This window comes from Gossypium hirsutum, chromosome D07, assembly GCF_007990345.1.
Source record: "Gossypium hirsutum isolate 1008001.06 chromosome D07, Gossypium_hirsutum_v2.1, whole genome shotgun sequence".
Taxonomy (NCBI): Eukaryota; Viridiplantae; Streptophyta; class Magnoliopsida; order Malvales; family Malvaceae; genus Gossypium; species Gossypium hirsutum.
The window spans coordinates 29,529,065-29,544,949 of record NC_053443.1 but is presented as its reverse complement, the minus strand read 5'-3'; the positions used below and the strand labels follow the sequence as shown (position 1 = coordinate 29,544,949).

The 15,885-nt window shown below is 33.4% G+C and overlaps 2 protein-coding genes across 2 annotated transcripts; both read right to left on the bottom strand.

The window, feature by feature from the left end:
- Window positions 1–3,747: 3,747 nt before the first annotated feature.
- Window positions 3,748–6,717, bottom strand: LOC107954642 (tryptophan aminotransferase-related protein 3). Its single transcript, XM_016890257.2, has 5 exons — window positions 6,272–6,717; window positions 4,990–5,284; window positions 4,608–4,903; window positions 4,245–4,522; window positions 3,748–4,160 (listed from the first exon to the last, which is right to left on the bottom strand). The coding sequence occupies exons 1-5, from the start codon at window positions 6,562–6,564 to the stop codon at window positions 3,949–3,951; spliced, it is 1,374 nt and encodes a 457-aa protein (XP_016745746.2). The 5' UTR covers window positions 6,565–6,717; the 3' UTR covers window positions 3,748–3,948.
- A 5,295-nt stretch (window positions 6,718–12,012) lies between these two features.
- Window positions 12,013–12,660, bottom strand: LOC107956148 (uncharacterized). Its single transcript, XM_016891881.1, has one exon. It carries the CDS (start codon window positions 12,658–12,660, stop codon window positions 12,013–12,015), a length of 648 nt encoding a protein of 215 aa, XP_016747370.1.
- Window positions 12,661–15,885: the final 3,225 nt, after the last annotated feature.

Below are 15,885 nucleotides of genomic sequence, written 5' to 3'. Positions count from 1 at the left end.
AGGGTCATTACTCGAAGACTTACCTCAAATGTCGTCGAACGACTTCAACGGCTATTCAATTACTTTTTCCTTCCCTTTATCGGATCTAGTTCCCCTTTGCTCTTGAGCTTAAGTTCAACAAAATTTAAAGTAGTCATTAATCGACTATTCAAGTATTACTTTCAGAATAATATTATATATATTGATCCGACTTTCACACACATAGATTATAGTAAGCTTTATATTAATCAATAAATAATTCATCGGCAAACTTTCATTAATGTTTACAACAAAATCACATATTCACTACGAGCTGTTTTCCCGAGCAGTAGTTACTAAATTACTTATAACTGGAGCTACTAAACTCCAAATCACTTGCCGTTAATTTTCCCTGAATATAGACTCGTATATCTTCCATCCATAAAATTTTCAGAATTTTAGGCTTGGCCAATCAATACCAGATTTTTCTTAAAGTTTCCCCTATTTCACTGTTTGACTATTCTGACCACTCTTCACTATGAATCCAATTTCTCACTTTACAGAATTCCAAATGTGTTGTATTTAATCTCATTTGAAACTAGACTCATTAAGGAGTCTAAGCATATAAATTTTATCTTATAATCATTTTTGTACAATTTATAATGATTTTCTAAAAATAGAACAGGGAATCCAGCAGTCATTTTGACTCAGCCCCACAATACTTCAAATATCTCTAGATCGGCAACTCTTTTGTTTCTATAGTTTCTTTTGTAAGAAAATAGACCCTTGAAGCTTTAATGACATAATTCACTCAGCTTCTAATTCAGCTCCTACAAATTATGGCGATTTTCGAAAACCACCTTACTACTGCTGTCCCAAGTAGATTATGACCTAATACAACAATCTCATATAGGTTTCTTCTAAGCTAACCATAACCGAACCATTTAGTCAAGCTTAAGGCCGATTCTATTTTGTTCAAATTAAGGTCACACTCCCTTAAAAGAAATTCTAGCCTTCTTAACTTTAATTAGCTACTACCTATTCTTTAAACATTAAATACAATGCACTTAACATTTAAACCTTTATACCGAATTTGCTCACACAATAGTCCTTGACCGAAAGTTCTTAGACTCTAGCTACCCTAATGTCATTCCTTGAAACACATCCGAATATCACGTTCAACACCTCCCATCAACAAGTTAAAATTTCTCAAATTCAATTACTAGTGCTTTTATAAAACATAAACAAAAATACATTAAACATTATCTCCCCAAGAATCAATAGCATAACCGAATACATATATTTTTTTCTTTCTCTCTAGACTAGATTCGGCAATCCCATAAGCCATATTAACCTTAACTTTCAAGCTAAAACAATTAACAATTTAACACATCCAACCTAACTATCCATCTAATGTCATCAAAACTTCTACTAAAAATTTTAAGCTCCTAGGCCGAAATTCAACCCTCATAAATAACCTAATTTCAATCCAAGATTCAAGTAGCTTTTAAACCAATCCTCCAAATTATGCATACATTTTCAAGAGTGGCATAAAACATACCTTTTTGTATCAAAACACCTTAGCCGAAATTCAACAAGAGTTTTTCTTCTTTCTTTCTTCTAGTTTCGGCAATGGAGAAGTAAGGATGAAACACTTTGGTTTCTCCTCCCACTTCTCATAAGCCATATTAACCTTAACTTTCAAGCTAAAACAATTAACAATTTAACACATCCAACCTAACTATCCATCTAATGTCATCAAAACTTCTACTAAAAATTTTAAGCTCCTAGGCCGAAATTCAACCCTCATAAATAACCTAATTTCAATCCAAGATTCAAGTAGCTTTTAAACCAATCCTCCAAATTATGCATACATTTTCAAGAGTGGCATAAAACATACCTTTTTGTATCAAAACACCTTAGCCGAAATTCAACAAGAGTTTTTCTTCTTTCTTTCTTCTAGTTTCGGCAATGGAGAAGTAAGGATGAAACACTTTGGTTTCTCCTCCCACTTCTCATTATAATATTTCCTTTCATACTATAATTCCTTTAATATCAATTATTAAATCATTTGTTAATACAAAATTATTTTAATTTTTGAATTAGTGGAGCATATTCCTTCCTTGGCCGGCCACCATGTTTATCATGGGTAAATTGACATGCAAAACCACTCCTTTCAATGCATGTACTATTAGACCATTGTAAAATTAACCTCTCACTTTCCAACAAAGTTTCATATAAGTCCATATTAATAAATTCACATAAAGATGATCAAATTAATGCATGAGACTTTCACACATGCATTTACTCACATCATAAACACAGAATATAACTTTTAATTATTTATAAGACTCGGTTTAGCAGTCCCGAAACCACTTCCCGACTAGGGTCAGTTTTGGGCTGTCACAGATAAGTTCGATGGCATCACATATTTTAATCTGTGGCAAGTTTGGATGACGACAATTTTGATTTAGGGCGATCTTAAGAAGGTCGTTACAAAAAAGAAGCCTGCAGACATGGATAAATCAGAATGAGATAGGTTAGATAAAAAGGTTCTATCCACAATTCAATTATGTCTAACAAATAATGTGTTGTATTAGGTTTTGATGGAGAAAACAACATTTAACTTATAGAAAAGGTTAGAAACCCTTTACGCGACAAAGTCTCTAGCTAACTTGATTAGTGCTGAAACAACGATTGTACACGTTCCACATGAATGAAGTGATCACCTTAGATATCACTTCAATCAATTTATTATTCTTTTGAATGATTTAAAGAATGTTGAGGTTCAAAACGATGAAGAGCAAGCTATGCTATTATTTTGCTCTTTACCCCCTTAATACAAGTCTTTCAAGGAAACCCTAATTTATAGTAGAGATAATCTCTCATTCGAAGATGTGAAGGGTCATGTTTTGAGCAAAGACAAACTCGACAATGAGTTTGGTTCGGATAGCAAGTCAGATAGGTAAGTCTCGGTTTTGGTAGCATCAAGGAAGCAAGACAATAGATGTTGCTATTGTAAGAAGTTAGGTCATGTTAAGGCGGATTGTTACAAATTGTGAAATAAAAGGGTTGGTAAGAGCAACGAGGAAGATTTAGCTGGTACTAATTTAGCCAATGATAAGGGTGATGATTTCTTGTTGGTGTTAACAAGTGAAAGCTCTAAGCTTACGTTCAAGTGGGTTTCGGATTCAGGATGTTCTTTCCACATGTGTCCCAACAATGACTCGTTCTCCACATACAATTTAGTTAAAGGCGAAGTTGTGCGCATGGGGAATGGTTCACCCAGTAAGGTAACCGGTATTGGTACTATTCAGATCAGGATGTACGACGGGACAATTAGGACACTGTCAAATGTCAGGTATGTGCTTGACTTAAAGAAAAATCTCATCTCCTTGGAAAATTTGGACTCTAAGGGTTGTAGTATTAATATCGAGTCAAATGGCATTAAGGTATCCCATGGGGCTCTCGTTTTGATGAAAGATAAAAAGATTGGCAGTCTTTATGTTCTGGAAGGATCAACGGTGACCGGTTAAATCAAATTTTTATCATATTTGGGAGGGTCAAAATATAATTTTACTACCACTAATTTAAAATTTTATAAATTATAAAAGACCTAAATTAAAAATTTACCAAATTAGGGGACATGGTCTCGGGTGTTGGTTCCGTCACTGATGACATAGTAGATAATACAAAAAGATATGATTTCATTATGCTTAATGCAGAAGAAAGAAACGGAATTAACTTACTATTAAGAGTTGAATAATGAGATATGGAAAGATCTGAAAATGAAATAAATAATATTTTATTTTAATTTCTCAAGCATTGACTTTTCAAATCATAAAACAATATTATATGATTCTAGAACATGATTATTTGATTTCATTGAATGACTAAATGATGGGGAAATAGAGTGTAATTAAGAAGGTCAATGGAGTATATGACCTCTTGCATCTAAGTTTAGGATCAACAAATGTTGCATCTCATTTCTCACATAGTTTTGTCACCATCCCCCTCTGTTATTAATTTGTGTAAACGTTCAATTAATATATCGAAATCATCTTGGGTTCGGACTAGGCTTAGTCGAACATAGCCGTCTTCTGCACCGAACAGATTTCCTTGACGCCCAATGATATTAGCTGCCTCCAGAACTGCATAACAATCTTTATCCTCTTCTCTCTCACATTTCAACCATGCGTAAGCTGCCATACACATAGGTCAAATGGTGTTTAATGATGTCATTGTAAACATGATTAAAGTTTGAAGCCTAAAATTGAGACAACTACCTGGGGAAAGTTGTCGGACTTTGTTGTAAAAAGTGCAATATTGAGGATTGTTTTCCTGAAGAGAGAAGCGGTTCGACAAGGATACGGTCTGAACCAATCTTTCCCACCTGCTCTTCATTGTCTGGTATGCAAAGTTGAATATTCCGGTTCCTTCTTCAAGGACTGCGTTCAAAAGCTTAAAAGCTCGTAGTTGAGCATCTTTAGAAACTCCCATGGAATTCATCCGCATGTGTATCATCATTCTGTTGAACACTGTTTCATCCTTTATCACTGCCCACCTGTGTACAACACAACAATGCCATCCTTATTCCTAAGCTAGTTTCATGGAAAGGGTATGATTGAAACAAGTCAGTTAAGCTTTACCCAAGTCTGGTGCCAGCATGACCTGTAAGCTTGGAAAGTGTAAATACCATCACATCTTCATCTGATGGAGCCGGAATAGGTGTAAAATGAGGCCAGTAATACGCATGATCATAGATTGTCTTGACATTAGGTCCATGAAAAATCGCTTTCTTTAATTGTCCATCAGGATTGTTGGGCGACGTTACGATCTCGATCATGTTTGTGCTGCTACAATCTGATCTATTATTCCATCTATAAGCATCTCCTTCGTACTTAAATTTTTGTGAGCTAAAGTATTGTGTTTGTTGTTTGTCGACCTGTGGGAATTCAATTTCGTATCAAATCAATGACAACAATTCACAGAGTGTAGTGAGAAAAAGTAGTATGGGAGTTGGGAGCAGACCGGATAGTAAGGGACTGAAGTTACAACTTTTGCAGGTGAGGAGGTATTTTCAGGGGAGAGTGCAAAAACTGCAGCACTAAGGACTTGGGTTGAACCAGCACCAAAAATGATAAATCTGTTTTGGGTGACTGCATTCCCTACGCTTGCGTGTACTTTGCGCACAACCTTTGCAAGCTCTTTCGAGAAGAAGCTCTTACCACCGTAAGTATAGCTCATTTGGTGCCACCCTGCTACTACTAGAGCACTACTAGCTAAATGCTGCATCCAGAATGGTTCCAAAAATAATGGATCCCCACTTCAAACATAAAAATAACCCAAGGTTAGTATTAAAGACACAATTGGTAAAACATTTACTATGAAATTATCCAAAAAAGTAAAAACCTGTAACTATGCATAGACAGGTCCCTCAAGAGCTCTTCCACGGATTCTAACCTACATTCTTACACACAAAGGAGTGCACTTTGTGAAACAGATACTACTTTCATTAATCGGTAGTATCTGTTCTATATAGTATACTTCTGTTGTGTTTGAGAACATGAGTTTGAATCTATAGAGACGTACCTGAGAGTGACAAAACCTTAAAGACCTATGGCTATCCAAATAGAACAATTACAAATTTAGTGATGGTTCAGTGAACAAGGTCGTGACATAATTTCATGTTCAACCAAACTAGCAATGGCATGAGTCATATGCTCTGCAATTGTTGCCACCTAGGTGGATCCTCTGCATCAGAAATCTCATGACATTGGTTGTTGACCATGGATCTGAAAACTGTAGCCAAACATTGTAGCAAGGTAAACGGTAATTTGTTATTGCAATAAAGTTCGATCATGACTACTCCGTGGTGCCATCACAACTCTGCATCATAAAAGTTGAGCCTTGACTAGACCAGAGCCTCAGAAGAGGACAGGAGGGTCTCGAAGTTGGTCAGATGGTAACGTCCGTGCTGTCAAATACTCAGGGTCTAAACTACGCTTGTTTGAAGTGAATGTAAATCAAAACAAATATTCCAAAGACACTGGATACTTTTGTAACCCTGAGGATTTAAAGTTTAGACTGTAGAGATTCCTAAGGACTGAAACTAATGACAAGATTAACCCAAATAATCAATCATATTCAAAGAAAGTTTTGATTAGTTCTTCAGATCATCTCATCAAAAGTCAAAACTAAAACTACCTAAAATTTCACTTCTCAGATAGTTATGCGAATCAAATAAGAATAATCAATATTAAAAACTTGAGCAAAAAAACAGGAAAGACATGGTGAAATGATGCGTAGATACCCATCAGCATTTGCTGTACAGTGTGGTATAAACTGAGAGCAATCAGGGCCTGTAAAGCATGTATTGCAGTCGCAAACTAGTTTATTCCCAACAACAACCAAACCATCCAAGTAAGCTCTTCCATGGCCTGAACAATATATAGCTGCCACAGTTTCAGCTTCGATTGCAGCTCCTAAGCTCCAACTCAGTTTCCATTGACCACCCACATATATATTGATTATAAACAACAGATTGAGAATTATAGAACCAACCAGGCATGCCAAATACTTGGAGCTAACAATACTCTTCATCATGTCTTTTTATGTCCTTTTCTTAGGCTCCCAATAGCCTGAAAGAACTTTTTCCTTTTTGCAACAATGTATTATGGAGGAAGTTTTTTGTTAGACTTTGGATCATATGCCTTTGTTCACAATGTACGAAAGCAGAATGTTTAGTCTTTTTGACAGGTCAGTATTGAGGTATGAGAGATGGTAAAGTAGGAATAAAAAATGACAGATTAAAGCAATTAAAATAAAAATGATATATAATACAAATTTTAAATTATTTGATACTTATGAAATTAATAAACTTTAAAAATAGAATTATATTTATATCAAATAATAATTTTATTAATAAAATGATAATAATATATATAATAATGTTGTTGTATTTATTTTTTTATTATTGACTAGATGTTTCTACCGGGCTACGCCCGAAAATTTAAAGAATTAATTGAAAGTAAATTGAATTTTAATTATGTTAAATAATTATTATTTAAATATTTTTATATTTTATATAAAAAAATTTAAAAATACGTTCTAGTAATTCTAATAAATAGTGAAGCCAATATAAAAGGAGAAATTAAAATGAAATGATTATATAACTGGTCCAACCTCTTTAAAATAAATGGATTGACCCTTTCAAATAAACAATTTAAATAATATTGAGCAACTTAAGCGTGATATAGATATTAATTAGTTATTATTACTTCAAAAAAAATATTAAATAGTTATTAAACAATTTGCTTTTTATTTTTCAATTGTAAGTTAATGTCAACACCTACTCTTTAAATTTATAATATTTAAGTGTTTTATTAAGTTTGTGTCACTTCCAGTTGAGTTATTAATTCGGTTAAGAAATTATAAAAATGTCATTTCTTAATTAAAATAAGTTATACTATTTGAAAGTATTTTAGTCTTTTCATTTTAACAAAATGATTACTCTGGTATTTAGAGTTGTTTTAGTATAATCTTTAATATTTTAGGAGGTAATTTTAGCATTTAGATTAATTATTTGTGCATTTATTGTTTTTTTGGATTAATTATATTTTATTTGATTTTTAAAAATTCAGACTTACTTGCTATTTTCCTCTCTATATCGTAGGTTTCAAATGAAGAATGAAAGACTTAGAGCATAGAATAAAAAAGTAGTGAATACTCTATCTTGAAGAGTAAAATAATATATAATTTTATTATGATCACTTTTAAATTATCTAAGATTTCGTGTAGAATTTAAAATTTTAGATTAAATTATCTTTTATCTTTATACTACTTTCTAGTTTATTGTGTTAATGGTTAATGATTTGTATTTAATTTAAGAAAATTTGTTTGTTGAATGTTTTAAGAATGATCTTTTTATAAAATTTAAATTTTTACGTTGGGTTAAACCACAAATTTGAACTTTTCTTATTAATCTATTTCTTTTGTAAAATTTTTGATTAATTTAATTAATATTTTCTTTATATGGTTGTTTTTTGAAATAAAATCTTCCATATGTTACATAAAAATTTACAAGCAAGATTATATATACAACAAAATAGACCTATCGCGATACTATTTTTGACTTCAGACGATGCAAAAAAGGTTCGCATAGGTGTCACTACGCTTCCCCCGATGCTTCCGAAAAGGTTGTCTTTAGTACAGTTGGCATAGGTGTCGCAACACTTTTGAAAAAGCGTTGGCATAAGTCAACATAAGCCGATCTTTATTGAAGGGTTGGCAAAGACCTAGTCAAGGCTGACCTTTAAAAAAGGTTGGGATAGAGTCGTCTAAGGCAACCTTAAAAAGGTTGGGATAGACCTTGTCTAAGGCAAGCTTTAAAAAAGTTTGTTTAACACCCCTAACACATATCCATCGCCGGGATAGGGTTATGGGAATGCTACAGCAAGTTAACCAAAATGAACAGGTAAAATCATAATCATTTCAATATAATTCCTCAATTACAATAAAGTAATTGAATTACAGTAGTAACATACATTTACTATGCTTAAATCGAGCTTTAAGGACTATAGAAACAGTCTTAAAACCCTTAGGGACTAATTTGAAACAAGTCAGGAAATTTTTGGAAATTATGAAAATTTTCAAAAAAGGAGACACACGGCCGTGTAAGTATTCAAAGTTGGGACACATGGCCGTGTCCCATCCCGTGTCTTGGACTGTGTAACTCACTGACTTAGATCACAAGGCCGTGTGGCAGCCCGTGCCCCAGGCCGTGTACACTAAAATGAACCTTAAACATCAAGTTTACCATTTCAAGATTTCTTAGACACTAAGCAATCCATTTACCAGCCATTAGACCTATTCAAAATGTCATTAAGCATGCTCAAATCATACTAATTCAACCATTTTAAGTGCCTAACCAATGTACCCTCAATGGTACCACAAGTATACACACAAATACAACAATATAAATCATCAACCATTCAACCGTTTAAACTTACTATCTTATCAATTTTAGGCTAAATACCTAAACTTGTAACTTGCTAAGTTAAGATCAAACATGTACCATATTTATTTCTAGCATAGGTTACCAAAAACTTAACCACAATTTCACAAAATGAACTATATTCACCACCAAACCTAGCAACCATGTAACTATCAGCACGTTACAAGACAACATTGACCAAAAGATGAACTAGTTACATGCTTTATATATATATACATATTAAACGAGGTAATTTACTTAACGACCTATTACATGCCATATAATCCAAAATAAACATTCAAGCTCTACCGAAAGCAGATGGATAGTGTGACTTGAGTGCTGATCCGATCGTCCGTCCCACGAAAAGATATCTACAAGAAAATGCAAGTAATGCAAGTAAGCTTATTAAAGCTTAGCAAGTTCGACGGACAAAAACAATAAATCTTACCAAAGTAAGTATAGCAATTTAATCAAATATAATTCCACAACTAATGTTTCCTACCATCCGCAATTGCAAATTACTGAATTACATTGTTCAATTCAAAGCTCAAACAATAATTTCCGGAAAACATACATGTCCACAACTGTAACACCCATATCCCATATCCGTCTCCAAATTAGGGTTATAAAATATTTCTGTACAATCAGATACCTTTAAACGTAATATCATACAATAATTCAAACACCTCATAAACCATTCATACACATGCATATTTCCTCTAAGTTGAGCCCTTGAGGCCTTACAAATAACTTACAGGCAATTTGGGACCAATTTGTATTAATTTAGAAAGTTTGGGAAAAAGTAAAAAAAATTGAAAACAGGAGACACACGACCGTGTGGCCAGGCCGTGTGCCTCACACTGTTGAGAGACACGCCCGTGTTTCAGGTCGTGTAACTTTCGAACTAAGGACACACGGTCGTGTCCTAGCCTATGTTTTCGCCTGTATAACTATCTGAGTAGGGTCACACGGCTGTGTCACACACTCATGTGCCAAGCCATCTGCTAGGCCGTGTAACTCACTAACTTGCATACAAAGGATCAACAGGACACACAGTCGTGTCACATGCCCGTGTCTCGGGTCGTGTGAGCCCAAATTTACCCATTTCACAGCCAATTTCATTCCCTTTAAACATAGGTACCTATACATACTTTCAAATACACATAAGAGAGGTATAATTCAACTTCAAACATTCACAACATAATCATATATCCATTCTCAACTTGTAACCACAACACATTTATCTCTTAAATATACACCCATTCCATTCCCAAGTACTAAGATAACTTATAGCATATCATTTCATATTTTGAAACTTTCAAATATATTAGGTAACAAGTAAGAATTCACAAGTTGGTCAAGTGTACAACATGTCACAACATTTTACTCAAAAACTAGGCATTCAACATAATAATACTTAGGTTCCTAGTACATGCCATATACCAAATCGAGAAATTAAGTCTACCAAGATTCCTGGATAATGTGATTCCTAGCATTGACTCGATCCTCTTAGCCTTCAAAATGTAATCTACAAAATGAACAAATTATAGGTAAGCTTAAACGAAGCTTAGTAAGTTCATTTAGAAGTTAATAAACCTTTCCATTCAAATATAGATTTAGTCAACATTAAACATAGAGTTTGCAATCCACACAACTTATGCAGTAATTACAATCAATTCAGTAGCTCAGTATAATCATAGGCATTGCTCGATTAAGCTTCTCATCAGTATAACCGTAGGTTCCTGCTCGTTTGAGCTTTGCTCAGTATAACAGTAGAATTTTCTTGATTAAACATCAGTCAGTATAACAATAAGATTTGTTCGGTTAAACATCCATTCAGTATAAAGGTATGATTTGCTTGATTGAGCTTCATTTAGTATAATAGTAAGGTTTGGCTCGATTGAGTGTACTTTCAATTTATGAACAACGTTTCCTAACAACGTATTAACAAGAATGTAAGCATTTAGGAGTATAATTAAATATACGAATTTATCGGATTGTTTTGCATAAGATTCTAAAGTATTAGGACTATTCCTCGGTTTTACCTTTTTCCCGATTATCCACACGTTCTTGATCTAAAAATAATAATTTCATTCCATAGATTATAATAACAACATAATTTGATCCATTTCATGCAATTGATTCTTTTTTGGTAAATTTACATATTTACCCCACAATCTTTCATTTTATTCAATTTATTCCTTAGGCCCTAATCATGCATATTATCCATTATTTTTTCTAAACACCAATGATACCCAAATATACTATAACTTCAAATAAGTCCCTATTTGTAATTATTTCATCTCAAGTACATGCAATTTATCATTTAATCAATTTAGTCCCTCAACATCAAAATCATCAAAAATCACTTTTCAAAACATTTTAATCTATCAACAAAGTTCCATATTTCATCATAAAATTTAAGAAGCAACCTCATTCATAAACTTTAAGAAGCAACCTCATTCATCAATTGAAAATTTTATAACATTTAACAATTTCGCAAATTGGTCATTGATATAGATGGACTAAATTGATACGAACTCAAAAACATAAAAATTACTAAAAATGGCATCAATACACTTACCAAATCAAAGTTTGCAAATCAAAATGAAAAACCCTAGATTTTCCTCTCTTTGCCGTAAAGAAGATGAAGAAAATGAGAAATTTCTTCAAATTTTTATGTTCAATTTAATATATATACTATGGTATTTTTGTAATTTTGACAACTTTCCTAATTAACCTTAATTAACCTATGTTTAAGCTTAATTAAGCCATTCATTGATGAAAATCATCATTCAATTCCACTAACTAAATTCTCATGGGTTTTATTATCCATTTAGTCCCTTTAATTTAACTACTCAACCTTTGCAGTTTTTACAATTCAGTACTTTTTACTTATTAAACTATCCAAATAATAAAATTTCTCAACCAAAATTTAATATGACTCTGTAGACCTCATGAATACACTATTATCTACGAAGTATTTCATCAGAATTTATGGTCTCGAAACCACTATTTTCAACACCACTGAAAATCGGGTTGTTATAGCTCTCCCCCTCTTAGGAAATTTTGTCCCCAAATTTCTTACTAGTAAATAGATGTGGGTACTGTGATCTCATTGAGTACTCAGTCTCCCAAATAGCTTCTTCTACCTTGTGACGGTTCCATAAAACTTTAACTAGTGGTACTTTCTTATTCTGTTGTTCTTTTACTTCACGTACCAAAACCCTGCTTAGTCCTTCAAAATACGATAAGTCCGACAGTATCTCAATCTCAGAGGGAGTAACCACATGTGAAGGGTTTGAACGGTATTGTCTCAACATGGAAACATGAAAGACATTATTAATCTTCTCAAGTTCTGAGGGCAACACTAATTTGTATGCTACAGGACCAACTCTCTCAGTAATCTCATATGGTCTAATAAACCTCGGACTCAGTTTTCGCTTTTTCCCGAATCGTAGCACCTTTCTCAAAGGAGAGACTTTTAGAAATACACCGTCACCAATGGTAAACTCTATATCCCTCCATTTTAAATCTGCATAAGACTTTTGATGATCAAACGCCGCTTTTAAGCAATTATGAATTATTTGTACTTTATCCTTCGTTTCTTGTATCAAATCTGTACCAACGAGCTTAAGTTCGCTCAACTTTGACCAGTACAATGGTGTTCTATATTTCCTTCCATACAAAGTTTCAAACGACGTCATTTTAATGCTAGATTGGTAACTGTTATTATAAGAAAATTTCACCAACGGTAAATATCTTTCCTAGCTACCTTCAAACTCGAGGATGCAACATTGTAACATATCTTCTAAAATTTGAATTACCCGCTCTAACTGCCCATCTGCCTGTGGGTGATATGTTGTACTAAAATTAAGTTTGGTTCCTAGAGCCTCAAGAAACTTACTCCAAAATCTTGAGGTAAATCTCGGATCTCTATCAGAGATAATAGATAAAGGCACTCTATGTAACCTAACAATTTTTGATACATATAATTCCGCTAACTTTTCAAGTGAAAAATTAGTACAAATTGGAATGAAATGAGCTGACTTAGTCAAACGATCAACAATAACCCAGATCGCATCTTTCTTCTCGGTGTCGCTAGAAATCTTGTTACAAAATGTATCATAACTCGTTCCCATTTCCATTCAGGAATATTAATAGGTTGTAATAACACAGACGATACCTGATGTTTAGCTTTTACCTGTTGACAAACCAAACATTTAGTCACGAACTCTGAAATCTCATGTTTCATTCCCAGCCACCAATATTTTTTTTAAAATTGTTATACATTTTAGTACTACCCGGATGTATAGAGTATGTACTACTATGAGCCTTTGATAAAATGTCTCGTTTCAGCTCTGGATTACTCAGTACACATATTCTGCTATGGAAATACATCATACCATCATCCCCAACTGTGAATCCTGTAGTCAAGTCATTTTGGATCTGTACCCGTTTGGCGGATAACTTTGAATATTCCATTTGCAACTTGAATCTATTAAAGGAATAACGATTTAGTCCTGAGTTCAGCTACAATAGAACCATCACCTTCCAATGTTAAATGTGCATTCATAACTCTCAAAGCAAACAACGACTTCAGACTTAAAGCATCTACAACCACGTTAGCTTTCCCGGGATGATAATCAATTACAAGATCATAATCTTTCAATAATTTTAACCATCATCGTTGTCTTAAATTCAGTTCCTTTTTAGTCATCAGATACTTCAGACTTTTATGATCTATAAAAATATGGCATTTTTCACTGTAAAGGTAGTGACGCCAAATTTTCAAGGCAAGACAATAGCAAATAATTGTAGGTCGTGTGTCAGGTAGTTTCTTTCGTGAGGCTTTAACTTTTAAGAAGCATATATGATTACTTTTCCAGTCTGTATTAACACACATCCCAATCCACTAAGTGACGCGTCACTATAAATAACAAATTCATTCCTAGATTCGGGTAATGTCAATACAGGAGCTTCTATCAACATCCTATTCAATCGGTCAAAACTCTACTGGTATTCATCTAACCAAACAAAATAAACATTATTATGTAATAACTTGGTCATCGGCAAAGCTATTATAGAGAAGTTTTTAACAAAACATTGGTAGTATCCTACTAACCCCAGAAAGCTTCGTACATATGCGACATTTTTTTGTGCTTTCTAGTTGGTAATAGCCGAGATTTTACTCGGGTCAACACGTATCCCTTCTGCAGAGACTACATGTCCCAGAAATCTAACTTTCCTAAGCCAGAATTCACATTTGCTAAATTTTGCATACAACTGTTTTTCGTGCAGAATTTACAGTACAATCCTTAAGTGTTGAGCATGTTCAGATTCTGACTTGGAATAGATCAGTATATCATTTATGAATACAACCATAAGTCTATTCAACTAAGGTTGGGAAACTCGGTTCATCAGATCCATAAATGCAGCAGGAGCATTAGTCAATTCGAAGGGTATTACTAAAAATTCATAATGACCATATCAGGTTCTGAATGTAGTCTTCATCACATCACAATCTTTCACTCACATCTGGTAATATCCCGATCTAACATCTATTTTGGAAAACATGGTTCCCACTTCAGTTGATCAAACAACTCATCAAAATGAGACAGTGGATACTTGTTCTTCACTGTCACTTTGTTCATTTGTCGATAAACTATACACAATATCAATGTACCATCATTCTTTTTCACAAACAGTATTGGTGCACCCCAATAACACACACTCGGACGAATAAAACCTCTGTCTAGTAATTGTTGTAACTATGCTTTAAGTTATTTCAACTCAGTAGGTGCCATTTTATACGGTGGAATCAATATCGGTGTAGTTCCCGATATCAAATCAATAACAAATTCAAATTCACGTTTCGATGGTAAACCTGGTACTTTTTCAGGAAATACATCTACAAATTCATTGAAAACATGTACTTTATCCAACTTCGATCCAGTATATTGAGTATCTAGTATGTAAGTCAGAAATGCTTCACAACCTTTAGAAATCATCTTCTGTGTGAAAATCGTCGATATGACTCTTGTAACACTATTTAATCTGCTTTTCCTCTATTATCCGTGAAGAAGATGAAAAAAATGAGAAATTTTTTCAAATTTTTATGTTTAATTTAATATATATACTATGGTATTTTTGTAATTTTGACAACTTTCCTAACTAAACTATGTTTAAGCTTAATTAAGCCATTCACTTATGAAAATCATCATTCAATTCTACTAAATAAATTCCCATAGGTTTTATTATCCATTTAGCCCCTTTAATTTAACTACTCAGCCTTTACAGTTGTTACAATTCAGTCCTTTTTACTTATTAAACTATCTGAACAATAAAATTATCAACCAAAATTTAATATAACTCTGTAGACCTCATGAATACACTAATTAAATAATATATACAAATTATTTCATCAAAATTTATGGTCTCAAAACCACTATTTTCGACACCACTAAAAATCGAGTTGTTACAACAATGGAGTCAGTTCAAGACATCAAGTACAAGTCATGGCATTCAAAGTCATTAAATAAATTATTAATACAATAATTTATGACTTGATGAATGACTTACATATATGAGTACGCAATTAATCTAACTAAAACAGGCCAAACACTCATGAGAGCTAATCCAACCGATAACATGCCTCGGTACTAAGTGCCTAGCCCATAAGTTATACAACCACCCCCATAACACGCCAGAACAGGAAGTATAACACGAGGGTTCACAACAAATTCTGAACCTCGATATACTCGAGAAAATATATAAAGCATGCCACATCAATCTCCACTCCAACCCCGTATAACACGCCATCATTCAGTTGTACTCTATCTCGCATTCACCCGACCCAAGTACCGAAATGCAATAACATTTTTCAAACAACTTTACATCATCAGTAGAACAATTAATATCTACTAACTCAC